This window comes from Nesoenas mayeri (assembly GCF_963082525.1).
Source record: "Nesoenas mayeri genome assembly, chromosome: 3".
NCBI lineage: Eukaryota > Metazoa > Chordata > Aves > Columbiformes > Columbidae > Nesoenas > Nesoenas mayeri.
In genome coordinates this window covers 101,040,378-101,067,963 of record NC_137544.1, presented here as the reverse complement: position 1 = coordinate 101,067,963, position 27,586 = coordinate 101,040,378, and the positions used below count along the sequence as shown (strand labels likewise).

At 42.6% G+C, this 27,586-nt stretch overlaps 2 protein-coding genes across 8 annotated transcripts in view; one reads left to right on the top strand and one right to left on the bottom strand.

Moving 5' to 3' along the window:
* Positions 1 to 1,836: 1,836 nt before the first annotated feature.
* Positions 1,837 to 20,274, bottom strand: BROX (BRO1 domain and CAAX motif containing). Of its 6 annotated transcripts, none has more exons than XM_080341580.1 (14): positions 20,189 to 20,260; positions 18,629 to 18,731; positions 17,972 to 18,102; positions 17,074 to 17,180; positions 15,471 to 15,567; positions 14,061 to 14,156; positions 13,332 to 13,404; positions 12,885 to 12,990; positions 12,267 to 12,356; positions 11,399 to 11,484; positions 10,004 to 10,085; positions 8,838 to 8,988; positions 6,835 to 6,994; positions 1,837 to 6,371 (listed from the first exon to the last, which is right to left on the bottom strand). In XM_080341580.1, exons 3-14 carry the CDS (start codon positions 18,070 to 18,072, stop codon positions 6,285 to 6,287), a joined length of 1,236 nt encoding a protein of 411 aa, XP_080197706.1. In that variant the 5' UTR covers positions 18,073 to 18,102; positions 18,629 to 18,731; positions 20,189 to 20,260; the 3' UTR covers positions 1,837 to 6,284. The 6 variants fall into 6 exon arrangements, with proteins under 6 accessions (XP_080197706.1, XP_080197709.1, XP_080197708.1 ...); XM_080341583.1 differs by having other exon boundaries at positions 18,629 to 18,703; positions 20,189 to 20,201; XM_080341582.1 differs by lacking the exon at positions 20,189 to 20,260 and adding an exon at positions 19,150 to 19,585.
* Positions 20,275 to 20,480: 206 nt separating this feature from the next.
* AIDA (axin interactor, dorsalization associated) overlaps positions 20,481 to 27,586 on the top strand; it is a 29,689-nt gene continuing 22,583 nt past the window's right edge. For both annotated transcript variants that reach the window (XM_080342210.1, XM_080342209.1), the window contains exons 1-2: positions 20,481 to 20,689; positions 24,413 to 24,482. In XM_080342210.1, coding sequence (XP_080198336.1) covers positions 20,580 to 20,689; positions 24,413 to 24,482 — 180 coding nt within the window. In that variant the 5' untranslated portion in view covers positions 20,481 to 20,579. The remainder of the gene's footprint in view (positions 20,690 to 24,412; positions 24,483 to 27,586) is intronic.

The window sequence follows — 27,586 nt, the reverse complement described above, 5'->3', positions numbered from 1 at the left end:
TTAGTGAAAATATCCTGCAGACCTTTCCTACAACAGCCAGCCCAGGACAGCAACATCCAGCCTTGCATTTTCCAAAGCTATTGAAAATAAATGAGTATGGGACTTGCTACTCAGGTGTCCTCCAGAATCTCAGTCTTCACTTTCATAAAGCCAAATCTCTATTTGTCTATGGCTAGAACAGAAAATTTCCAAATATAAAGCAAAGCAAGCAATGTGTAGGCATCTATGTATAATCTTAAAAGGCAATTTTATGCCTTGAACTATCCACTTTATTCCAATGATGTCAGCTATAAGTATCATTGCTGGTTATTTCACTTCTTATTCGAGTGCACAAGAAAATAAGGAAAGCAATAGAACATGAAAATCTAGGTGTCACTTAGAAGTGAAGGCATGAAAAGCCACCTGTAAGGCACTAGAAAATGCACACAGGTCTTGCATGTTCCAGGACCTGCTCAAGTTGCTGAAGTCTGAAGAAAATCATTCCAAGTAACTCACCAGCTGTTTTCAAACCAACGTGAGGGAAATTGTGGGTCTTCTGGAACTCCCAACACAAACCAGCACGTTTCCATGACCTGGAAATCTGTTTCAGAGCTAATAGCAGGTTGCTGGTGAAAAGATTACTTTCTTTATGGAGGAAAGGAAAGCAAAAATCCAGCCCGGCAGTTATACGCTAAAATGACACTCTTCAAATTTAACAACGTGTTTTTGTTTGGCTCCCTGCTTGATTGGATGAACCTGATATCAGGAAAGAAAAAAAATAGGCAAACAACAAAAGAAAACAAACATCCAAACCAAACAAAAGAAAAACAAACAAAAAAACTCCAACAAACAAAAAAACAACCAACCAACCAAAACCCACCAACCTGTAAAGTAGAAAAACTTTAGTTTCTAAACCAGGGAGGACGTTTTTCTTAAAGCTGATATCCAGGATATTGTCAAATTCCAAATGCTACATTCAAGATGGTCCAGCTTTCACGTTCTTTTAACATTATTTAATATTATTAAAATGAAATAGAAGACAGTGTTAGACAGAACACCAATTCTTATTCTCTAAGGACTACATAGAAACTGAAATCCTTTAAATCCCTAGGAAGGAGGAAAAATATTACAGAATCAGCTATAGATACTTCTACTGTAGTCACAACATGCATGAATGAAAACATTTTTTCATTTATTTCCCTTATTGAGGGAAAAAGATTTATTTCAGAAGGAAATAGAGTCCAATTGAGACTATTTTTTTTTCTTCTAGAAACTGTGCTAAAGCCCAAGAAGCTAAAAGCATTAATGTGTATTTACACTAAACACTGAAAGAGCCAATCGTGCCTCTGGCAAAGAAAAAACCCATTTCCTACAATGACATTTGGCACCTGCTGGCAATGTCGAGAGGTGGCCAGCAACATGCACTTCCCTAATAATCCCTTCACACAGCACACAGAATATCCTACAATGTCACAGACCTTTGCAAGCACCAGGATTTTGTATGGGCATACAAAATCATACCAAATTACTTCGTTTATAACATAAGTTTGGAAATTCTACCTCCTCTCTTCCTGCTCCATGACTCAAACTGCCCCATTCTAGCTACTACTTCCATATGCACCAAATTCACATATCTTGCTCATTTATGTCATCCTTTGGGCATACTGCGAGGATAAAGTATTCTCTATAATTATTACATTTTCATTAAATTGGAGCAATGAACGTTCAAGACAGACTCTCTGGCTACTATAGTTAAAATTTTAAATGATGAAACAAAAACTTGACATATTAAGATTGTTTATTTTAAATGGTATTCTGAAACTTGCAATTATGTACAAATTTTCAAACTGTGAAGCTTAGGATTGCATGGTGACTGTCTTCACAAAATAAGGCTGCTCGGTCAATCTTGTCAGAGCTGATTCCACTGAAGTTTGATTATTCAGAGTACAGGATGGCATCGAGAAGGTTGTAATCCCTGAAGGCACCAGCACTCAGAGAGGCAGGCCTTCCTACATAAAAAGCTGATCAAGGACTCCCTTGGTTACCACGTGACATTTGCTGGATTTGAGAGCATCAACAGCAGGGAAAATACTGAGCAAATCCAATTGTTGTTGTGGAAAGGCCATTATGCTGCACTCAAAATCTGGAGACAGGTACCCACTACAGGGGCTTTTCCATGCCAGTCATACTTGCTGTGCTTTATTCTTCATTCAACTGGGCTAGTTAGAGGAAGGAAAAAACAACAAAACAACAACAAAACCACAACAGTATTTATGTTAATGCTGAACCTTCAGTTTAGACACTAGGTGCAGGGATGGGATGAAACATATCATCCCACAGCCAACAGACAGAAACTTGTTGTTTCTCTGAATTGACAGGGAAAGCAGATGAATTACTGCCTCCTCTCATGTCCTCACGCTAAAGGTACAGATATGCTTCACAAGTTTATTTTATACACAATTGAAAATACATTTTAGTAACATTTCCCATAAAAATCTTACCAACCGCACAGTACTGAAATCAGTGCAACAAAATTAAAATGTCAGGAAGGAATCTTTACAACCTTATTGTATTGTACCAAAACGGCAACACTGGAAATTTATAAAGTGCAGAGCTGACCGTATTCTACCCAGATACAGGGATCTGGTTTCGTGCTTATCCTATGAATCAATACCATCATCACAGATGCACCACATATTCATGCTGAACATTTAAGTGACTAAACGTCATCCTTAGGCTGACAGGCAAAATTCCTCTAGCGAATCCAGTGGGAGTCAGACATGAGCATCCAAAGGCCAAATTTAGTCCCTCGGTTCTAGGAGTGTCACATGCTGGATGGAGATTAACTGCTGTAAACCCAGGAACAGAAAACGTACAAGAAGTGTATTTAAATACATGGAGGAAGGTATTTAAATAGAAATCTTAACAAAGAGCTTTATGGTTTGTTTTATAGTAGATTAAAGACAATCACTGTATTTTAAATGCATAAAACAGAGGGCCCAGCACTCCGTATTTATTTAGCTGCAGTTTTTTCCTAATTCGGACTGGGCAGAAATTTTTAAAGACTATTTACATCAACAAGATTTGCAGTTTTAGCCATGAGGGCCTTTAAAAGCAGAGAGAGGCCACAAAAACAGGCTCTTGCAGCATTAGAGTATTAAAAAGTCACCATTCAAAATACCTCATTCTTAAAAATTACTAAAGGAAATCACAATAGAAGGAATGTGGCTGCGTGGTTTCTGGATTAAACTGAAACTCCCAGTCAATTAATCCATATTCTCAAGCATACTGGACAGTTAACCTAAATACTATTTACAATAAATACTTCTTGCTACTACCCAACAAAACCAAAGAAAAAACTGCTCGTTGACTCACAGCTCTCTACGCTTTGCAAACTAAACAGTCTCCAGTTTCTTGGTTTTGGGCAAAACTATCCAATGTTTGCCATAGGATTTTAACTACAAGTAAACAAAGTTTGTCTTGAAAAGCAACACATGTTAAGTGAATTCGTTTGTTCCATTAGTCTATGTTTAAACTACTACATCATATTTACTGAAACAGCTATGGCATAAGAGGTTACACAGCTAGGCTTAAGTAATGCTGTAATCTGACACAATCCACTTGGTTATGCCCCAAACTATTTACAGTGAACTTGATTCAAACAAACCACTTGGTTTAAGAAAGCGTCCAAAGAATTAAGATTTGCAAGTCCATGAAATAATCTTTCCCAAGAAGTTGTTTAGGAAAGATTTAGTCATGATCTGTTCATTATATTTTAAGATAACCATATACTGAAACACACCCATGGGCAAAAGCCTCATTGGAAATGAGTCCCAGCACCCACACAGGCATTAACAAACAAGGGTAAGTCTGTGCTACAGTTGTGTAGCAGACGGAAGGGAAAATGAGGGGAGGAGGGAAAATGGAATCTAGTCTGCGCAGAAAGAAAATTAATTAGGTTGAGACATGTACAAATGAACACATACAGGCATCTGAAAAACAATGAGTAACTAAAAACCATTATTATGAAACTGAGTTAAATGCATCTTGATCCTTAAGGGGGCGGGCAGGCTAAGCAAATGTAGATGACTACAGCTGTAATAAGTTTTCAGAATTAAAATCTGCATAGGCAAAGCAGCTCTGTGCTCCATTCTGGCAAAACCTAAGCTGGTCTTTTAATAATGCAAGAAGTCTAAACAGTCAACTGATCAAGTTATAAATAGATCTGAGAAACTCTTCATAAACCATATCCCAGATCCCTGTGCTGCATCAGAAGAAACAGATCAATTTTATATATAAATTCTTCTTGATACTTATTATTCTCTATCCACCGAAGCCCATGCAGAACAGAAACTTCTTCCAAAGCAATTCAGCTGATTTTACACTTATTTTTGTGTCCAGAACTGGCTGAAAGAAAAAAAAATCCGTCACTGGAAGCAATGAGTTCTGCACTTGATTCACCCACTAGAGCCAGCATTAAGATCCTCTCTGCCTCTTGCAGCACTGGTTTCTGTAGCTCGGTCCAATATCTCAGGACGAGTCTCGAGTTTCCTATTAACCTCCTCAACCACTTTTGTTGGCCTTCAAGGAGCTACACACTGGCCCCTCTAAGCTACGTTACTCTAAGTCTCATCAAAGACTTCTAACAGAAGCAGTGAATTATTATTACACAGTGGAAGATGAACTGATCTAAACAGTACAAAACGAGGAATGTGTTTACAGTACAGGGTGTTTCAAAAAGATAGTGATTTCAAATTAGGTCCATTATCTCTGCAACCATGAACCACCCACAAACGAAACTCTTATAGACCATACAGCAGGTGGAGGGAACATAGAGCATTTATAAAAAGATTACTAAAACTTGGTAACTCATTAAACCACGTGTAAATTTTTGTTTAATTGTAACATGTTTGGTCCATCTTATTGAAACAACTTGTATACATATAAGTGCATATGACATCATGTTTTTGTCGAAACTGGAACATTTTCAGGCTGTTCAGTTTCTTTCTCAGGTAAAGTGAAGTGCAGCAACTGGTTCCCAGACACTGCAAGGCCCTGACTTCAACACATACAGCATATTCTTTTGCATTTGCAGCAAATCAGAAAGTTATGTTTTTGTTGACACAGGTGTTTTGCAGTGCTCAGCACTAAAGAATGTTATCACATTTTCCACAGTAGGCAAAAATGGAAGAAGTAAGTCCGACAAAATACTTTCTCAGTCTTGACTGGGCTTGGCTTTTGACAAGTCCTCTTCACAAAGAGCTGATGTTGGTGCAATACTGCAAAAGCTGAGAAATAGCACTGTTTATATGGCATAAAGGAAATCTCAAGCTTGGTTACCCAGTTGTGCCACCAGCTCTTCAGCTCACCTTTCCTGCCTGTTCTCCTGACAGCTTGTAGACTCTACCCAGATGGAAACACAGCATCATCATTATCATTCCGTTCCCTTATGCATGACAACTGTATGCACCCAAATGGAACTGCTTTAGTGCCAGGAGATTTTAACTGTCTGCAGCTTTCAAACTTACCAAATCTTTCAATATTCAAAAACTTCACATGAATGACACCGTGATGCGTTACTTTTAAGCACTTTCGTATTACTTGCTGCATCACTTTCACATACACTTTGATATGAAAGGATTTAAATTTAAGGACAGGACAGATGAGCTAAAGTACCTTACTACAAATTCTGACATAAGAACCCTAATTTTTAGAGGAACAGAGGCTAATCATTTCAGAAGAATATAAATTGTGCTCCAGTCATGCAGAACTTAAGGTTTTCCAAGTTCTGTGAAAGTCCAATCAAATTTCATAGGAGTGTTACACACCAAACAGATTTTCCTCACTCACTGCAATTGAGTGAATCGGAACACAACAGAGTGTTAAGCCTAAATGACAAAACCTGAATAAATATAATGGTGCATGCAAACTTTTGTTTGCAGAATTTGACATTATATAGCATATAATTTAATGGAAAAATCCTCAAGTGTTACAAACATGATACTTCCTTTGCTATTTGTGGGTAGAAACTAAACCCACAAAAAGAAACTCTCTAGAGGCACAATAGGAACATTTAAGCCCACTCATTCTATGATATCCCACTAAAACCAAAAATAAGGCAGATATAAATAAACCCCTAGAAATCCACCACATTCTCGAGAATTATAGATGCGTACTAAGAAAAGTAAATTAAATTAGTCTTCTAAATTAAAAAAAAAAAAAAATCAGAAAAAGAGAGATCAGAACTAAAGCCCCGGAGTCCAATTAATACAGTTTCAAAGTGAAATCAAAGCACTTATTGGCACTTAAGAAATGTGGCATCCACTGTCTTTTTGAGGCTTTATATCTGGTTCCTTCAGAGGTTTTACTTCTTCATCTGGTTTTGGTTTAGTCTGCAAACAAGAATGAAAAAAAAAGCCTAAATACCACAAGTACCAACTACTGTGTCTGCACAGTATTTATGCACAGCTAACTTTACATATTCTAATCTAACAGCCCCCTCTCTTTTCAAGGCTGAAGGCCTTGAGCAAGCCTCAAGCAAGGGAGAAAAGCCAAATATTCTCTGTTTCAGCATCCTTAAATTAATTCTTTTCTAAAAAAGAATCTTTATATAGCATTCACTCCTGTAATATTTCAGCATCTTATACAGAATTTCCTCCTAATTTCCAGATGCTGACAGCGTGGCAGAAAGGTTAACTGCCTTGCCTCCCAGCACAGTGGAAATGTGAGCTCGGTGGTAGCCTTGTGTCTGTGTCCTGCACTGAGCTGGGGAGCATTACAGAATAGCAAAAAGTAACTCCCTATTATACACAAAATAAAGCTAACGGGAAATAACAGTACATAATATTATCTTACAGTGTCATCCTTTGGCCTCTTGGTGAGATCAAATGCCGCGAGTGTTTCAGGAGTCCAATGTGCGTTCAAGGCAGGAAATTCAAAAGGAACAGGCTCTACTAAGCCATAGTTTGCTTTCAGTTCCAGCTGGGGAGCCTCTGCTGGCACCTTCTGAAAATAGCTGTAATGGGATCGAGCAACATAGTTAAAACACAATGTGCTATCTCTGCAAGCCTCCTTTGCAATTCTAAAGAAAAGCAATCTGGGTTTTTACAGTGGCAATCACTGCTGCTCTCTTCCATTTCATGAAGGCACCATCCAACATGCATTCTGTCAGCAAGATTCACAAGAACAAAAGCAATTCCTTCTTGGTATTGTTCATCCCCTAATAGCTTGGTGGGGTTTTTCCTGCTTGATAGCCATTATTCCCAGCGTGTTCAATAAGAAGAACGCCTTTTGTCCTAAAAGGCCTTCAAAATCCAAACAAGGATTGAAAATACTTCCCAAGGAAGATGAAGACGACAGTGCTTTTCCTAAATCAGTATTAACGTGCCACAGTGTGTAACAGCAACCACACTGCAACACCCACGAAGACCTGCTACAACATAAAGCCTGAATGAGGGTATAAATCTACCCTGGGCAAACCAGCAAGAGCTGAAAACTGGCAAATACTGACCCATGCTATCTTGTTCCTGTTCTGCAGCAGAGCTCTGTGGCAGACACCCCCCCCCAAAAGTCAATGTGTATCTGGTTTCTCTTTTCAAGTGTGTTTCTAGAGGAACATGGATTTGTTGAAATCTGTATGCTGCTGTCGTAAGCTGTGACAATGGTGACTAGAACTAAAAGCAGAGCTGAGAATTTCTTTTCCTATTTGCAGTTCAGCTTGATGTACTTGACAACCCTTTTAGTTTAGTCAATTCCACTATTATGCAGGTCTGTAAATATCATAAAAAAGGAAATAACAAACCTGTTATGGAATACTACATCATAAGAAGAGGGGAGAGGATAAAGAAATGAGTAAAAGAATTCTAAAACCAAATTAATCTTGCTATTTTAAACTGCTTCCAAACTCTTTTGGGAAGGGGCGTTAACTAACAGAAAGCCCAATTCATAGTATAAATTATACTTAGGCTGGTAAAGCTCCTAGCACCCTAAGCATATTCTTGACTGAAGACATAGAATCATAGAGTCATAGAACAGTTTGGGTTGGAAGGGACCTTCAAAGCTCATCTAGTCCAACTCCCTGCAATGAGCAGGGACAACTTCACCCAGATCAGGTTGCTCAGAGCCCTGTCCAGCCTGGCCTGGAATGTCTCCAGGGATGGGGCATCTACCACCTCTCTGGGCAACCTGGGCCAGTGTTTCACCACCCTCATCGTAAAACATTTCTTCCTCATGTCTAGCCTGAATCTCCCCTCCTTTAGTTTAAAATCATTACGCCTTGTCCCATTGCAACAGACCCTGCTGAAATGTCTGTCCCAATCTTTCTTAGAGGCCCCTTTTAAGCACTGAAAGGCTGTAATAAGTTCTGCCCAGGGTCTTCTCTTCTCCAGGCTGAACAGCCCCAACTCTCTCAGCCTGTGTTTTGACCTCCCTGCCAGCAAAGCAGAATTAGCTACTAGTCTTCTCCACTTCCCCTCTGTCCTCTTTTGCCTACTAGATCCCAGCAGCTGGGCAGAAGGCACTGGACCAACACAGCAACCACTGCAGGACTTTTTCTTGTGCAGAAGGAAAAGAAACAAAGTGGCTGAGGAATGAAGGAAGAAAACTGCTTATCTTCTCCATCACGTCAGTCCAACCCACCCCAATGGGCTGGCACAGAACACAAGGAAGGTGACAGCACAGACCCATAGCAAATCTGCTAAGAGCAAGTTAGGGAATTGCAAATTTATCTTGAAGTTACACGCTATGCTCTAAAGGAATGTAAGAACTGGAGAGTAAAATTTACTATCCCATCTTGAAATAAAGGCAGACGAGGTAATAACAGTTCATATAGAGTACTGTACCAACCACAGATTACTTACATGAATCCATTCTCTCTCTGGCATTTTTCTAGTGTGTTCTTAATCAAACTTCCTAGTTTCCTAAAGAAGAGATGTCCAGAGGGTTTGGCAGTAGTCCCAGGCCCTTTGGTTTCTCCATATTCTTTGCACAATGCTTCAGCTTTGGCAAAAACTTTGGAAGAAAGAAATGTAATAAAAATCATTTACGTGGCTATTAAATCATGGTTCTGATCTACAGTGCTTCAGTTTTAGGAGATACCAGAATCCATTCAGGCTTCTTGCTTTTTAGAAACAAAAATAAACTACCTCAAAGGCAGCACTTCCAGTCAAGATTTACTACATCCAAAAAGTAACTAAGAACTGGGTAGGAAGATGCAGGAAAGCATTCTTACATGTGGGGCAAAATACAACAATAAGCCTAAGAACTGTGCCACATGGTAGGGAAAACAAGGGTATGAAGGTGTCCATGCACAGCAGATGCCTCAAAATAAAAAATACTTAATATGGAGTGGGAAAAGAAGCACTCTTCTCTGAACAGCAGGTAGGGTAAAAACCACAGTATTTTGTTTACTGAAAGTAATCCAGTTTAGTTTGTTCTTAATAAATTATTTTTATTTATTTTAAAAATTAATATTAAAAGTTTCCAGTCTGATGATTTGAGCATTTCTTTATATATTGTGGTAAAGTTATACAGCACAGGCCATCAGGGTAACAATAGCTTTGAAGGGAAAAGGATGGGCAGAAGACCCTGAAGTACTGCAAACTTCCTTTAAACCACCTTTCAAATTAACAGAAAGGAAATAAGCTACTGGAACCTGTTAAAAAACAACCAAATGTGTTCCAGCTTTCCTATTTAACATAAGACAGAGCAACCTCCAAAGCAGAAAAGGCTGCTGTAATTTAATATCCAGAACAGAAAAAACGATGACCAGACAATTGATTTTCACACTGTATTGCAGGCAGCTCCAAGCCTATCTTCAACAGCTTAAGAAGTGAGGATCCTGCAGCACTGTTACAAAATACAGTCTCTGGTAAGACAAAGAATAATACACTGTCTCTGTTCGAAAGCGTGCTGGATTTTCACCAGGTGACAGATAAAATCTTACGTTTATAAGAGACCAAATAAACACCATATGGCAAAATAAGAGAGACATGTCATCATCAGACCCTGTCTCAATCACACTTACATTTTTCCGATTCCTGCAGAGATCTGATTGCTTCCCCGCATTTATCACTCGCCAGCAAAGTCTGGCCATGGTAACAGTATGCCTAAGGGGGGAGCACAAAATTGTTACCAACATCATCGGGCACTTCATGCACCAATTCACTTCAATTCTTCCTCACATCAGAGCTGCACCTCTCTGAAGCTGCCATTCCCAGCGGTTATCTGACAATTTGGGAACACGAGTCAAAGCGGTGCCCACTGAACAATGCGGTTCAACACAAACACCGCGAAGCAGGTATGAAGTAGACTGGCTCAAGTCTGATCAAGAGTAATTTTGAGCTTTGTGAAAGTCATTTTACCAAAAGCACTAGTGTATAGTGTAGTTTAAACCTCTCTCTCTCTCTCGATATCAATATCCAGCACTAAGCCCCACCACAGAATGAGGATGAATCCCAGTCAAGTTTACAAAGCAAAAACTCCAAAAAACTACAATCACCTCAACACTCAAAAAATGCATCTGAAACAAACATTGAATCCAGCAGAGATGAGGCATTTGACTGTTTGAGATAATTTGCCATAGTCCAAATAACTTTTCCACTCCAAAAAGTCCCATTCCTTCACACTTATGTATGAAGGCAGTACTGTGATAACTGAATGGCTTCTTTTCTATTGTCAGGAAGGAGTTGCTGAGTTTAAATACTAACTACCATAGGTAAAGGAACAATCCCTTGAACTAACGCTTACCTTGTGCACCTTCCGTTAATGTCTCTTCTGAAAGTATAGCAAGTGTTATCCAAATCCACCCTTGCCCATATTACACAAATTAAAAAAAAAGATACCACAGCTCTGACCCTCTCTCACCTCTCAAACTTGCTGATAAGGCAGCCAGCTTTTAGCTACAGGTTTAAAAGAGAAAGACAATTGTGTCAGCTGCCTGGTTTAGGCCTTTTTTTACAGTATGAAAGAGCCAGATTGCAGGCTGTGTCAGGCTGCGAGAAATAAAGTGCAAACTGAGCAGATGATGATTCCAAGTGCCACCGTACTTGCTAAGAGATCAGTCATGCAAAAAGGGACAGCACTTGGAATGGTACCTAAACATTACTTGATGCAGTTTCATTCAGGGTCTTCAAAAAGATTATTAGCTCAGAACTGTGCCTAGAATTAGATCGTGACTAAAATAATGGAAGACAAGTATTATGATCAACCAGAATTGCTTCACTTAACAATACGCGATCACAATAAATTCCACACTGCAGTAGTTTCACTCGGCTCAACAAAAACACTTTAAAGGCCCTTGACACTGCACAGTCTCTCTTCACAGCATGGAAAGGAAGTCAGAGCAATACCGAGCCCCCATTACCCATCCAGCCCTTACACAACATTAAAAACTGTGACTGATGGCAACCAAAGTACTTACATAGGCCATATAGAAACAGGTCTTCAAGTTTAAGTACTTCCGCCATTTACCTGCATAGGTTGGATCCAAACTGGATAACGTTTGGTCTGTGAATGCATATGTAAAGTTATTCTTTAAGGCATTTCCATAAAGAATAATCTGCCCCCCTCCCCCTCAAAAAACAGAGTTCTTAAACTTAGCAATAGATCTTAACTATAAAGTAGCAAGACATAAATTACTCCTGCAAAGGCACGGAGAAACTGAGAAAAAAACCCCAAAATATGCAGTTTATTGAGCTATCACGCAGTTGTCCCTAGAATTCCTGAAACCGCTGTTTGCTAAGTTTGGAAGGCTAATTTCCCGAAGTGTTTTTAGGCAGCATTTCAAAGCTTGTTCTTAGTTTCATTTCAAGTAGTGACCTATAATAGCGTACATACGTTATACTGACTCCTGTATTTCTGCACTTTTCCCACTTGCTTCAGCAAGCCCACAGATCAGGTCACTCATTTGGAAGGATGTACATAATTAACCCACTGCACACTTCACAGTCTGCAACATAACCTGCTGCCCAATGACAGCTGAAACACACTCCATTTACATCAAGCCATTTCTTTGTTGTTATTACATATTCTCAAGACATTACCCTGTCTTCTTTCTCCCCACACTACCATTAGCTACAGAAAAAGATTCCCACAAAAACAAAAAGTCTTATCAAAATATATCTGTTAAACTGATAACTGAGGCCTCAAATGCACTAAACAGAAGCTAAATATACAAAGCACATCCCCTTAGAAACAGTATTAATACTGCAATTGATGGGTGGGTGAAGTAAGTCTGCTGGCAAGAAGGCATAAACCAGATCACTAAGGAGAGAAAACAAGGCACTTACCAGCTTTTTGGTAGAAGTTAGCTGTTTCATAAGCAAGAGCAGCTATTAGTCCTGGATTGTGTTTCAACTCAATAGCCCGAGCAATAGTCACTGAAAAAAAAAATCCACACCACAGTTGAAAGTTTAACTGTAAATGTCACATCGAATCAAAGAAGGCATTTAGCATTTAAAAAACCCTGCATGAGGAGAAAACAAGTATTGTGCAGTCAAGCAAACTGCAGAATAAAGACAGATTGTTTTTTGGATAGAATGATTCCAAATTAATCAAAAAGCTGAAGCAAGGTTAGTCTGAAGACTAACTGGTAAACATATGCTGTAAAGGAAGTGGGAATTTATGTTAGGCAAGCGTCGTGGTAAAGAGACTGCATGAAAGGAAAAAAGAAGAGGGGAAGAATGTTCTTCCACAGTGGTTACATCTGTAATATCAGACTGATTTTTGGCATCTTTCTCCTATAATTGTAACTTCAGTTTCTTTAAATGCAACCCACCCCATGAAGCCGCAGTACTTCAGGAGAAGAAAAAAGTAGCATTGCTGCCAAGTAGATCCCACAAGATGTCCCAGAAACCCACAAAGACTGCCATTTCTCATCCCCAACAAACACATATATTCGAAGATACCTTCTTGAGCTTCAGCTTGGCACTGTATGATGTAAGAGTCTATAAGTCGAGCTTCTAAATCTCTTCCCTTTTCCACAGGCGTAATCAATTTTGGAATATGACTTTCCTAAGTATAAAGCAAGTCTCAGAGTTAGTTTAGGCTTAATACCAGTGCTATCAATGCAAAGCAAGTCCTAAATGGATACGACACTGAGTGAAGGTCCCAAGATGACCAGTTGCATGGCTCGCATGTGCTACTGGGCAGACAGACCAGTCACTCTTCCACTCTCACTGGGAAAGAGTAGCAAGGATTGAGTGGTAGCACAACATATTAATACCTCTTTTTCTTCCTCTATCAGTCAGATAGCCTGAGGCTTTTGTTTATTCAATAACCTCATCAGAAAAACAAAGCCTTTTCAGGTACTTGGAGACAACTTAAAGAATGGACAGCAAAGACAGTTTTTCTACCTTCAGGTGTTTAAAAATCCCAGCTGCTATCTTCAGGCTTCTGTGAACATCTTTTGCTTCATCTTCAGTTATACTAAGAATGCAGAACAAATCAATGAAATTTTAGTTAGAAAGGTGTCATTTAGTTCCACCTCCTGCTTTGAAGCAGGACTATCACCAACAGTAGATGAGGTCAGTTGTGGTTTTGTCTAGATGAATCTTGAATCCTTCAAGAATGGAGAGTCCACTAACTCGCAAAGCAACCTGTGCCTCTGCTGCGCTACCCTCATGGTAAGGAAGTTTCTTACAGTGTCTAATCATTAAATAAACAAATAGAACTCCCTTGAAAAAATAAATGCAAGACCTTGTAATGACTTTCAAGTAAAGGGTAGCCTCAGCGTTAAAAGCCAAAGCTTTAGAAACCTGTAGGGCTAAAAATCAGCAGAGCTGTGATTTTGAGAATCTCAGTTTTGTACCTGGACATTCGGAGCAGGACTGAGGAAGGGTTTATTCACAGTTGACACACTCTCTATGCCACAGCCACATGGTACTAGTACACTTTGTTCACAGATGCAAGAAGGGACTGAAGCGCACCTGGGCATCACAGCACACGAACGAAGGCCAACAGCCTCCATGAACTCCTGCTGTCTCAGCTGGACATGCACTACAGCAGTCAACACTCAGAACCTGCTAAATTTTTTGGTGGAATATTGCTGCAATGGAATTACTAAGAAAAGAAAAAACACTTACTCTTCTTTTCCAGCGAGTCTTGATGCATATTTTGTGTACCACAGAGCAACATTAAATCCCATGGAAACCAGTTCAAACACTGCATCCTGCTGGGCGCTAAAGAAAGAGACAAAAAACCCCCAAACATTTTGTTCTGACAAGCTCTCTCTGCTGATAGGTCACACAGCATAGGTCGATATTTCTCCCCATAAAATACTTTTCATTTAAGAAATCAACAATTTCCAATTCAGAATCTCCTACTTTCTGAACTGCCTAAAAGATACTTCAATTTTTACTTATTCCCTTTAAGAGCTCATAGTTACAATTTCCCACATTCAGATGCCTACCCTTCCCATTTGGGAACTTTTATTTTAAAACAGTAACTTGAGATTTGCTTTGTTTTGGGTGTGGCTGACATTTTTCCTTTTTTAAAAAAAAAGACAAAAAAAAAGGCACATTTTGGGGAAAGCCTTGCTCTGGAATGTCTACTTTAAAGTTGTGGCTGCTAAGTTAATAAGTCAGACTCTATTACATCTCCCTCAAATGAATGTTCTTGCAAGTATTTATGTAACTGCAGTCAAATGGTGTGTGCAAATAGTAGGAAATTTCAGAAGCTAGAAACATGGTCTTGGAAACAAGTGAGCTTGCAATCAAAAGCTCAGTATATCTTAGGAACTAGTAATATTTAAAAAGAAAGGTGTTGGAGTAGGAGGAATAATGTCATACACGTGTGTATGACCATAAGAAAATTAGAAGAGGGTCTTAATCAATAGATCATCTTCCAAGGGGAAAAGAAGCTTTGAGGAAGACGAGCACTTCTAGATAAAGCTTGACAAATAAAATTTAAGTGTGGTTATACAACACAATTATCTACAATAGCAAGAGAGGACTGAATAATCCAAAAGCTTACAGATCTATATTCCTACTTAAAACAGAGGATTTGTTTGTTTGTACCAGGGGTACATGTACTAGGAGCTTCAGAGGACAACAACAAAATCACATCTTCAACAACATTTGTACTTCAAAAAAACCTCAGAAGATACTCGTCAGGCAATAATGCCAAATGGAGAAGTTTTTAACTGTAGCAATTTATGTTATCATATTCAATTCACCAATATTCTCAAGTTTCTTCTTTGTACTGCTCATCCCAATCGTAGATATAGTTTATAGATCAACTATGACACAATGGATCCTTGTACCATTATCATGTGTTATCACACCTTTACATAAAGGCAACACATACTTCAGAACACCTAATACAGTACTGGAATTAGCAAAAATGCAAAGCAACAAGTTTTTGGAAATTAGTTTGTGACTAGCATTTTTCTACACTTTTAAGATTTCCTTCACACCTGTGCTGGCACACATGCATATACGTGACAGACCAGAAGAAAACAGCTGCATTCCCTGTAACCACAAAAGCATACGTACCTTGGAACGTGGCCTTGCAACGTGTCCGTCCACTTGAAATTCTGAATATATCGCAACTTGCATTCTTGGGAAGAGTCATCCGGTGAAAGGATAAAACCTGTAGAATAAAAAAATGTACCAACTTGCAATTTCAAAGTAAGAAACACAAACAAGTAATGAAGGAATGGCGATCAATCAGAATATGGATATAGATAAAGGAATGTTTCTTGCTGTATCACTCAAAAAACCCAGGTGACTTCCTGAGGCATTTATTCCTCAGTATCTTAAGAACAAGACACGCAAAAACCAAACTGGCTACTAAAAGAAACTCTTTGTCCAGCAGATTACCAATGGAACCCTGTGAGTCGGCCCTGGGATGGCTCAAGGAAAATGCTGCAGATGTCTGCACGTCCCATATAGTGACTGGTTGGGAGTTGGACAGACCCAGGTATGGGACAGCTGAGGCTGCTGAAGGTGAGAGAGTGACTGTCCCTGACAACATAGAGGCGACTGGGATATTCCAAAAAAGTTGCCTGGTCAACAGGGAGATGAAAAAGGGCTTGTAAGCACGGACTCACACAGTCACCACCTTCTCTTCAGGGCTACAGGAAACCAGTTCTTTATGCCCAGCTTCCCAGAAAGCAGCAGTCAGTGGGATGAAGCTCAGGCTACAGGATGCACATGCATATGCAGCCCAAGAAGGAAGTTTTCAGGGAGGAGCAAGATGGGTGTTGGCCTGATCAGGTCTTACAGACTACAAGAACTCAAGACTTGCAACAGCAGCTATTTGGGCTATAGCTCTAGGTGCTGTCACACATTAACAAAGACAAGAAAACACTCAGTATTTTTACGTAACCAAGCATGATGCCTTCCTGAAGAAATTCTCAAAATCTTGTCTGCAGCAACACAGTCTGTTGTCCTACCTTATCTAGAATGTCTCATTAGGATACACACGCCCAGAGAATGAGGGAACTACACCAAGTTGAGCTGCTTCACTCCCAACAGAGTGAAAAATCACACAGTTTCCGTGAATGAGCTAATTCCTGCAACTCAGTCCTATGAAACTTGTCTGAGCACCTGACTGCTAAGAGACAGTTATCAGAATACTGGCAGCAGGAAGGTTTCAAGCGAACATGTTATCACAGGTGTCCATCTACTGAAAGTGTGGATACTATGCTAATGAGAACCTGTTTATACCTAAGACAAGCAGCAGCAGAAGGGTAAACGTGCAACAAGTCTACTATCTAGCACCAGACAAACGGGAAGTTTACTCCGAAGAGCAATTCCTATCAACTCAATTTATACTTAAGAAGCAATTCACCACAATCTAAGAGACAAACATTTTCTCCTCCAGCAGGAAGCAGAATGAGGTTAAAAGCAAGAGAACAGTAGTTCCTACACTATGTACTGGCAGGGTCACAAAGGACACTGAAAGTTGTAGAAAGAGCCTGGCAAGTACCCATGGCTGGTATCAAGCATAGAACCTGTGAAGATACTCTCCTTCCTAAAAAGTGCAAAGCTTCTTTACAGAAAACTAGCACAATACATATTCTGAGAACTGTCATTACAACTCAAATTATACACCTTCCAATTTATTATTAGTATTGCTAATAAACTTTCCTACCTTGCAAGAGTGAGAAGTACAAGTCGGTTGCATTCTTCATCATTTCGGGATTACAACTCGAGTCTGTAAACAGCTCCAAAAGTCGTGTTCGAGATAACCTCAAATCACTGTATGGAGGGAGAAGAAAAAAAAAAGAAACCTAAGAAATTCTGCCCCAAAATGTACTATATGTACTATTACGAAAGTATCCACCCATGCATACCACCACCCTTTTGGCTAAGAAAGTGAAGCTAAGCATTCTATGTAGCTATCTGAAGGCAAGGCAAGGTACTTTATGAGGACAACGCAAACAAATACAGGAAAAAAAACTTCCTTTCTCCTCTAGATACATATGATTGAGTCTTTAGTTTAAAGTGCAACCTATTCTGGATAGACAGCAATGGATAATCAGTACTCACTATCAATCTAACACAAACTAAAATAACTATGCTGTTATCTTCTGAGAGGTTGGGTGCGGGGGGATGGAAGTAAAAAGCAGGAACATTCTTCAGCATCAGAATGGGATGAGCATATGAAGAGAGAAGAATAGATCTGCAAGATAATATGAGATCTCTTTTCATTATATTCCTATCTACAATAGAACATTCATGCCTTATTCACTTATGGAAATTACTTAAGTAATCTTTTGCAGAAGAAAGCACAGTCATCAGAAAGACAATGAAATGTTTGGTCTTTTGCCTCTGCATTATGATAATAGGCCTTGCTATACACTAAGAGACTTGAAAACTGGATAATTCATTCTTTGTAACTAAATATTCAGTCTTATCAGTGTCTTATTGTCTCCTAGCCTACACATTTCTAGTCATCTTCAGAACAAAAACTGAAGAGTAAACATTACTTGTAAGGATGTGCCCCAAACTGTGAGAGAGACAGTGAATTTAATCGTAAATACACTTACTTGCAAACCTTTGTTGCAGCTGGAGTGGTAGCTACCCCATAAAAATTAAATGAAACGGGAGCTGTAGCCTTCAAAGGGTTGCGATGAAACCAGTGTGTCATCTTCTTTCTATAGTGTTGTTTACACCAAATCTAAGATGTGGAAAGAAATGAAGAGCTGTAGGGACAGGTACAACGGAGGTGCTATATACTTCATGGTCCTCAGCTCACAAAACTATATTCCAAATGTAAATAACTAGGAAAGAAATTAATTTGCAAAGTTATATATAACTACATATATGAAATTAATTTTTTTCCCATTTGAAACATTAAGCTTTCATAGATCTTGTCCTTATCCTTCATGTGCTTAGTTTGAAACTTTCGCTCTGTTGAAATAGATGTTTTCTGAGGCAACTTTTTAAAGTATGGCAAAACCATATAACCTTCTTTGTTCTACATTACTGCATACTTTCTTACTTCTTAAAAAAAACCCACAGTTGTCACCCCTGCATGTCATTTATAGGTTTATTTCAATTCAATGAGGTCATTATATTGCATGAGGTTAATAATATAACCGATGGGTCAGCTGGGTCAATATAACCTTTTGTTGTAGCACAATTGATATTGGATGAAACTGTGATTATACACTCACTGTTGCTGAAAACATGGACATACTTACATATGTGCCACAGACTTGGGTAAAGTACAGCCAAAACAGGCCATCTTTTCTCTTTTACCTCCATTTCAGAGAGCCCTTATAAGAGAAGCACTCCAATGAGATGCTTTGACAAGCGTTCAACAAGAAAAATGGATGAGAGGATGAATCACAAAGAGCACAAGTCGAACCAAGGGAGGTCTGTACTGGGTAAAAGCAGAAGCTAAATCACCGTGAGGACACTCAGCCTGAGGAACAAGTTCCCCAGAGAGCTTGTGAGATCTCCATCCTCACAGGCTGTCACGACCTCACCAGACCCGGCACTGAGGCCCCCCAGGCCCTGAGCCCTCCGAGCACCTTCCTGAACCTGCAAGTTTATTGTCACAAAACGCTTTGATAAAATAAAAAAAAAAATAATAAATTAAAATAAATAAGTAAAAGAAGAGGTCTGCCAAGCAGAGCCCTGCCAGCACACAGGCCTCCCTGCGTGTCTGCGCTTGTTTGTCATGTCAGCGCCTGTCGTGACACGATAAACCTCCACCCACCTGGCTGCCCGAGGAGCGGTGCTGTGGCGCGGCCTGACAGGCACTCCACGACACCTTCCGCCGTCACCGCGCACAGCACGGGGCGGTTCGCTCGGCGGGGCCCGCCCGGTGCCTCAGCCCCGCGGCACACGCACACCGCCCCGCCGTGCGGCCTCTTCCCCCGCAGCAGCTGCGGAGCCGCCCGGCTCCCCACGCTCCGCCGGCACCTGCGGGCCTCCCTGACACCGGGACGCTCCCGGTCACGGTCACGGCCCCGCCGCCACTTGCGCCCGGCCCTGCCCTGCCCGCCTCTCGGCGCCGCGTCACGCACGCACCGCCGCAGGCAACGCCAGCGGAGAGCCGATGGTATCGCCCCGCGCGGTACGGCGGGCCGACCGCATCGATCCCGCCGGTTATCACAGAATCACGGAATGTCAGGGATTGGAAGGGACCTCAAAAGATCATCCAGTCCAATCCCCCACCGGAGCAGGAACACCCAGATGAGGTTACACAGGAAGGTGTCCAGGTGGGTTTGAATGTCTCCAGAGAAGGAGACTCCACAACCTCCCTGGGCAGCCTGTTCAGTGCTCTGATACCTTCACTGAGAAGAAGTTTCTTCTCATATTTAAGTGGAAGCTCCTGTGTTCCAGTTTGTATCCGTTGTCCCTTGTCCTATCATTGGTTGTCACCGAGAAGAGCCTGGCTTCATCCTCCTAACACTCACCCTTTACATATTTATAAACATTAATGAGGTCACCTCTCAGTCTCCTCCAAGCTGAAGAGCCCCAGCTCCCTCAGCCTTTCCTCATACGGGGGATGCTCCACTCCCTTCATCACCTTCGTGCCTACCCCGCTCCTTTCGCCGGGTGACCCCAAACCACGGCCGCCAGCCCCGCCGCTGCGGTCGGTCCCGGGGCAGCTGACAGAGGCACGGCCGTGCCCCGGAGCCCTCCCTCGGTAGGAACTCTTCAGCACCACAGAGGAGGGAGTGGGACGGCGGCACCGGCTCTCCTGGACGGGTGACCCGGCTGCGGTGGTGCACAGCGGCACCGCTGCTTACCTGGGGCCCCTCCCGCGGCGGCACGGCCCGGAGCGGACGAGCGTTCCAGCCCCTTCCCGGGCGCCGCCGCCGAGACCCAGCTGGGAGGGCGGGCTCCCTCGGGAGCCACGTGACCGCCGCCATGACACATACCGAGGCGGAAGTGCTCACTTCGCTCCCTCCTCTCGCCGCAGGGCGGGTCTCGCCGCCTCGGTAGCGATGGCGCGGGCGGGCGCGGCCGGCGCAGCCTACCTCGCTGGGCGGCGCTGGCGGGAGGTGCTCGCCGCGTTTGGCTGTCGCGGCGGCTGGGCTGGGCCGGGCCGGCAGCGGCGGCGGGCGCGGGGCTGGCGGGAGCGGCTGCCCGGCGCGGTGCCCCGGCCCGGGGTGAGCATGGTGCCCTAGTGCTGGGGCTATGTCGGAGGCGGCCCGGAGCCTCCTGCAGCGCTGGGGCGCCAGCTTCAGGAAAGGCACCGACTTCGACTCCTGGGGGCAGCTGGTGGAGGCGATCGACGAGTACCAGATGTGAGTGCGGGGGCGGGCGGCTCCCGACGCGGCCCCGGAGCCCCGTGCGAGGGGCCGGGGGGGGAGAGCGGCCCCCGGGGCGGGGCAGAGCAGGGGGGCCCTGCAGGGCCTAGGCCGCGGCCCCCCGCACCCCTCAGGCCCCGCGGCGGTTCCGCTGCTGTTGCGTGAGGCGCGGGGCCGCGGGTCCCCTGGGGCGGGGCGGGGCGGGGGGGTGCCGGGAGCCGCCCCGCCGAGACACCGGGCGGCGGGTGCAGGGCCGGGCGCTGCCCCCTCGGCGGAGGCGAGGCGGGACCGGGCCGGCCTTCGGCTGTGGGGCAGCCGGCTGGGGCGGTGCGCTGGGGGAGCCCCATGGCGGTGAGATCCGGGGCCCGGGCTGCTCCTGTCCCATCGCCCTGTCCCCGAGCACCAGGGCTTGTAGGGAATGAGGGGCCGGTGGGCTGGCAAAGCATCAGCCTTACCTAAATTAAAAAACCCCAAACAACCCTTCAGGGGGAAAATAGGTCCGTCGCACACTCGTGTGTGTTACAGCCCTGATGGGACTGGGGAACATGATGGTGCAGCCAGGGGTCAGCCCCAGTTAGACCGGCTTGCACTGGACAGCACCCCTGGGATCAACAAGTGTTGGCACTGTAGGGCGATGTTGGTGAGTCCTTAGACATACACCTGGTAGCTTGGGTCAAATGCTCTTCTCCAGTGCTCTGCTTGCCATGAATATGGAAGCGATTTCCTTGTAATGTGAGTGTCGGTGTGTTTCTTACGATGAATTTTCTGGAAGAAGTCCAGAAACACTTGTTCCCCAAGAGAAAGCAAGCCAACCAAAGAGATGCTCTCCAAGAGATCTTCTAGTGTCAAACTCCTTTTCCTCAGGGGCCACATCCTGCATTTATACAGTCCTAAAGTTATGTTTGGCCCTTTGAAGGCAACTGCGAGGCTGATGTGGCCCCCAGGAAAACTCAGTTTGACAGCCCTGCTCTAGTGCTATTCAGGACTACTCAAGTTAATGGGCTATAACCACACTGGCTAACCCAGTTTGGATTTCCTTTAGACTAACTAGACTGCTGGCCAGGTACAACCATAGTCATGAGATGCTATAATCTCATCATTTCATTGACTCACCAGGCAGTGTAATGCAAGTTCAGTTACTTGGAGTTTGCTGATGGTCTTTACTACAAATCTTGGCACAAGGATGAAAAGAAGTTCTCTTCCAGATCTATATCTCAGAAGGAAAAAAAAAAAACACACAAAAAAACTTGGAAAGTAAAATAAGATGGTTTTAATAGCTGTCCTTATGTGGACAATTATGAGGAGTGATCCTAATGCTTTAAACCATGTCAGTGGTCTTAGCAGTCAGTATCGTTAAATGACGTTTCTTCAGAATGAGAAGTCTTTGGGCTTCTCGTTCTGAGCTCACTTCATTGAGAAGCAAGGTCACTAAATGTTCACAGTCAGTCCACTTTGAGAATCGAAGTATAACTTTTGTTCCCGTCCTCCCAGCATCATTTGTGTCTGACAAGAACTGAGGCGATCTCCGTGCCCTTGCTTTATTCTGACTTTGGAGCAGTGCGGTATCTTTGTAAGAAATCCCCTCTTGGGTAGTAGTGTTGTAAGCTGCTCTTGCAAGCCTTATCAGTGAGTTTCTGCTGAATAGAGTAGTTGACAGGAGATGAACTCTGGTTCCAAGAGGGAGAAGAAAGGGGAGAGAAGATCAAAGGATTACAGGGAGATATTTCCCAGGGAGGAGCAGAACCTTTTCAGTGTGTGTATCTGCTTCTTGTAGATATAGCAGGTAAATTAATTTAAATCTATAGAGTAGAAGCTGCAAATAAGAAGCACAGGGCAAGATACGTCCCTGTAGTCCTGGAGTGACATAACAGGGTGGCTTTATGCTGTTGCCTTTCCAAATGGCAGCCTGAGGTGGGATGAACAAGTGTGTTGCTGCGGTTGGCCAGGTATTCTTAACATTGGCATGGTCTGTGCTGGGCAACACGGGCAGGCTGGGGAGGAGCTTGTTGACACTGAGAAAGATCTTCCCAAACGTAAGCTCATTCATTCCGTGGGTTTGATGGCTGCTGATGTAAAACACAATGATTTGCCTCCCACATCCAGGGGACCTACATTTGCTCAGGTCTTTTTGTTACTCCTGTGAGTGCCACAAGGTCAGTGCAAAGATGAGCCCTTGTTCATTTAGGTGCCTACTCGTGCAAGAGCCCTCTGAGCTGTTGGCCTTGTCTTCCCTGTTGAATATCCCCATCTGTGGAACTTGGTCTGATCAGACTTTGAATAAGCTTCGAGTGGGATGCCAGACATGTTTGTTTGGATTAGGGTGGGATTTTTTGGTATTAGTGACAAATGGGAAGAGGGTTGTGCTAGTGATGCTTGCAGAAACGTTAATGCTGTGATGCTGCCTGTTGTGGGTGGCATATTGCTTCTATGGTGATAAGTTTTCTTAAATTACTACTTTTAAATGCCCTTTCTGTACATCTTGTGTACCGTATCAGTGAAGCAGTAGGAAAGGAGTTTAATTTGGGTTCAAGCGTGTCTGTGCTTTTTCTGTTTTCTCAGCCCCCATCCTCCTCCCTTGATGGAGGCAGATGATGCCACCAGGTTGTGCAGTTACCTTGTCCTGCTTGGTTGTGTTTTCACTGGTGTTAGTAGTGCCTTTTTAACAGAGGTTATTTTTAGGAAAAGCAAAGAAACAATTGATTTCTGATTTTTGTTTCTGTCCCAGAATTTGACAGTAATCTGTTTTGGTGTATGTATTTTAACCCCTGCCAAAACCCAGGTGAATGCCCACTGCATGGGTGGAGAGAAGCTGAATCCCTTGAACAGTGCAAACCTATGAGGTTCCCGATGGAAGCGTATTGCGATGCTCTGACTGCTGTTTCTGTCCCTCGTTTCCCCTCAATTCCCTGTCCCCCCCTCCCCCTCTGCTTTTTTTTTTTCTTAATTATTTACAGAGACTGGCAACAATTGCCCAGAGGTTTTGCTTGTTTAATGTTCTCCTTCCTCCCCGGACGGAAACCGTAACTCTTCCCATCGCTTCCCTCTCACTTCCTTTCGCTTTCTCCAGCTGTTTGCTTACTGTTGCTTTCCAAACCCCTTGGTACTCCGGTCTCCGTGGTGACAAGGGGTGAGGTCTCCTGCTCCGCCTGCGATGCTGACAGGCGCAAATGAGAGCTGATACACCCCGGCAGCCTGGGCCAAACGCCCTGCAGCCATCGCCTGGGGTACCCGCATCAGTCTCCTGACAATCCCACCTGCCTCAAATTCTCCCCGTGAAACACTTGGGGGCTTGTGCCTCAGTGGGTCTTCACAGGGGCTATGGTTTGTTATTATAAAATAAGAGAGATGGGAAGAGGAAAAAGGTCAGTGCTTATAAAAAGGGCTGTTGGCCAGAAGGACCTTCTTACCTGTGCTCTCTTCTCAATACATTATATATGCAGTCTTTCTTGCCTAATATAGTTACATACTTTGTCCATCTTCAGTGTTTAAGTATGACCCACCATGGTTACAGAAATATTTTTTTTTTAAAAAAGCAATGCATCAAACAAAAAACCCCACAAAAAAAAAAAAACCCAACAACAAACCACAAACAAAAAACAACCACTGTTTGGAGCACCAGTCTGTGGGCCTTTTGGCTGACAGGTTTTCTGGAGACTAGGGTGTGTGTATGTTTTCCTGTGTTGTCTTCCCACTCTACAGTTTTCTTCCCCCTCCATCCAGATTAGCAAGACATCTACAAAAAGAGGCACAGTCTCAGCACAACAACTCGGAATTCACAGAAGATCAAAAGGTGAGTGTTGCTCTTTGCTCAGTAAAGGAGCTTGGCTCGTAGATGTTGATGTGTATTGTGTTCTTTGTATCTCGCAGACCAGAGCCTTGTGAGACCTCTATTCCTCCCTCAATATCCACAAATAGAGCCCAGAATGGCTAAAACAGTTGCTGTCATTAGATGTGAGAGATGCTCTGCTGTGTAATATTGAATGTCATGCATACCAGTGAGAGTTCTTCATAACCTGGGTGTTTCTTTTTCTGGGTGACCTTTTGATAACTTGCTTATACAACTTTAATGCAATTTATGTTGTGAAATTTGAATACAAAATGTCTTGAACTGCAGATATCGAGGCTGAGGAGGATGTTAACTTAACATGTAACATCTGACTGGCAGAATACTCCGTACTAGTCTCCTAGAGTGTTATTTGTGATCTTTCAAAATATTGAAATTATTTGACTCCTTCCTCCCTCCCCTCAGCTGAAAATGCTGTTTCTTGTCTCAGCATTGTTTTAATGCAATTCTGTGACAGGTTTTAAGAGAAAAATGCTGGCTGAGATCTCACACACTCAAGTATTTTCAGCAAAATAAAAACTTTTAAGATATGAGGTCCTGCTAAATTTTCATGTCTTGTATACAGGCATGTTTTTTTTAGGAATACTAAATTAGAGAGCCTCTGTATTTCCAGATTTCCAAGCCGTAAGATCACTTATTCAAGCAATGGCGTTGCCTGAAGAGTGACATTTGCTAGCCCAGGATCCCATCTGTGGAAATAGGGTGCTAGAATAACAGGGTCTGTGTTTGGAAATGTTGGTCCTGAAAACAGGCCCTGGCTACAGAAACTGGAGATGAACTTGATGTGTTTAGAGAAACCCATTACAAAGAAATACACTTTTACATAGAGTCTGACAAAGTTTGTCACTGTTTCCTTGACATGTACCAATAAGAAAAGCAAAGAGCTGGTCTTCCATGTTCTGTTTATCTTCTGTGAAGAGGAAGGTAAGGCTCATGATCCTCTTAAACAGAGTCAGACCCTTGGAGAAGAAGGATTTGGTCCAGCTTTCCTGAACTGAAGGCCTGAGAGCCTTATTAGTGTTGGACAGCTGGTTACTCTTTGATTGCTCCTGCTCTCTATCCCTTGCGGGTGGCTCTCTGAGTCATTCTTAGCTATAGCCACCGTTACTGCGGGTTTCCCATCCCTGGATACTTCAGAAAGTACGGTTAGTTTATGAAAGCGAAGCTGTTGATCTGTGATTCTGGAAGAGGCATCATCTCCTGTGAGTATGGGAACCAGAGCCACACGGGGCTCTGTTTCCAGATGTTCCCTGGATCTCGTGGAAAGGACCTTGGCCCAGCTTGTGGCAGTGAGTGAGGTCAGCCACGAGGGAAGGCCTGAGGGGCTCAGGAAGCAGAGATAACTGACCTCAGATGTTAAATGCACAACTGCGATCGGATCTTAAGGCGACAGTCTGCCGAAAAGGAACAATGGGGAGTGGCAGAATCCTTGCAGAGCGATACCTGTTTCTAAAGCTGCTATAAATATCAACCTATTTTGTGCATTATATCACTTACCTTCTTTTTTTAAAAAAAAAGAAATAAATTTTGCAGATCAGTAAAGGGCTGATGCACTGAAACTTTGAGCCTAGTTATCAAATGGTGGTGCCTGTTTCATTAGTCACATACACAACTGAATTCTCCAGCATTTTGTTGAGAGAACATTCTCTTTCCCTCTTCTACCATTAGGAATGCTAGTCACACCAAAGAGTCTTGCTATTGCTTTGAAAGAAGCACTTAAAACTCTGTACAGCAACATCTTTTAGTTTAATGATAGAGTCATATAAGCATTTTGGTTGGGAGAGACCCTTAAGATCACTGAGTCCAACTATAACCTGAATCTAGCACTAAATCATGTCCCTACGAATGTTAAGGTTCTTGCTGTTCTGGCCTTCCCTATTTCTGCAGGAGCTCGGCCAGTGTAATCTAGTGATCGTGACCAATTACTGTCATCACCAATATCATCCACGTGGTGCGTAGGAGTAGAGTTTTGCACACTTCTGGGTGTTCAAGCAGTTTGGTTAAATAGAAGTGTATCTTCTCTCTCCCCACCTTTCAAAAAATCTACACACCAAAGCAGCTACTTTTGCTTAACCAAGTTCCTGGCAATGCATGCTCCACCATGCTGTTTCCTCCTGGTTCCAGAAAGTCTCTTTCTCTAATACCTTGTATTTCTGAGGCTCTCTATGTCCTATAAGAGCCATCTCTTTGTTTTTTTTCAAATGTAGAACAGTGTGTAAACTTCAGGGTTTGTTTATCTGATATTACTGGCCAAGGCTGTGCACAGAGTTTCATAGACTGGAGAAAGCAAGGCTCTGAAACTGATTACAATTTCCAATTGCTTGATATACCCTCATTCCAGTCTTTGTGCAGATTTACAGATCGCTGTTCTCCAGAGGATCATACATACTGCCGAGAATTACTATGAGTCTGTCATTGTTTCTTACTCAACATACTATGTGGGTACGATGGATTTCAGCAGTGATTCCTCTGTACCAAGGGAAAGCTACTAGCTTTACAGCTACAGAGAAAGGACAAGGCCAGGTTCAAACTCCCAGCCTCGTGTGTCTGTATAAACTTTTACCATGTTTGGGTTTATTTTGTGCATCACAGGTGGTGATACAGTGCAGATATGGATACACTATAATTTATGGTATGTTACTTGCTAATGTAATCATGCAATCTGTTAATCTAACAACACTTGACAGACACCACCAATTTCTTTGCTAGGTGTACTGTGAGCCGGTTATCATTTATCTTATAATAAATGTATTGTTTGTGGTAAGAATCCAGACTTTTAAATATTCATATCTTGACTTTTTGCTATTGATCTGAAGAGGCTGTTTTGAAACACTGTGTGCTACTTCCCTTGCTAGAGCAGGCTAGTCTCCAGAATTTGCTATTCATTCCTGGATTTTCAGCTTCTTGAGGAGGGGATGTTGTCATCTTGTATCTACTGCTGGACATAATTCTGGAGTTTTAGTCCTTAGGGAAGGCTCTGTCTTGACTTAGATAATTGGCAGTTCTGGAATCTTCATTAATGATTATGAATTTTGTTGAAGAATTTCTCT

Excerpts from the sequence above, each read along its gene's own strand:
- BROX (XM_080341581.1), bottom strand. The coding sequence starts at position 18,072 with ATGACACACTGGTTTCATCGCAACCCTTTGAAGGCTACAGCTCCCGTT. Across the intron at positions 12,357-12,884 it reads CCAAGCTGAAGCTCAAGAAG|TGACTATTGCTCGGGCTATT; the intron begins GTATCTTCGAAT and ends TTTTTTTTTCAG. Across the intron at positions 10,086-11,398 it reads CCTGTTTCTATATGGCCTAT|GCATACTGTTACCATGGCCA; the intron begins GTAAGTACTTTG and ends CTCCCCCCTTAG.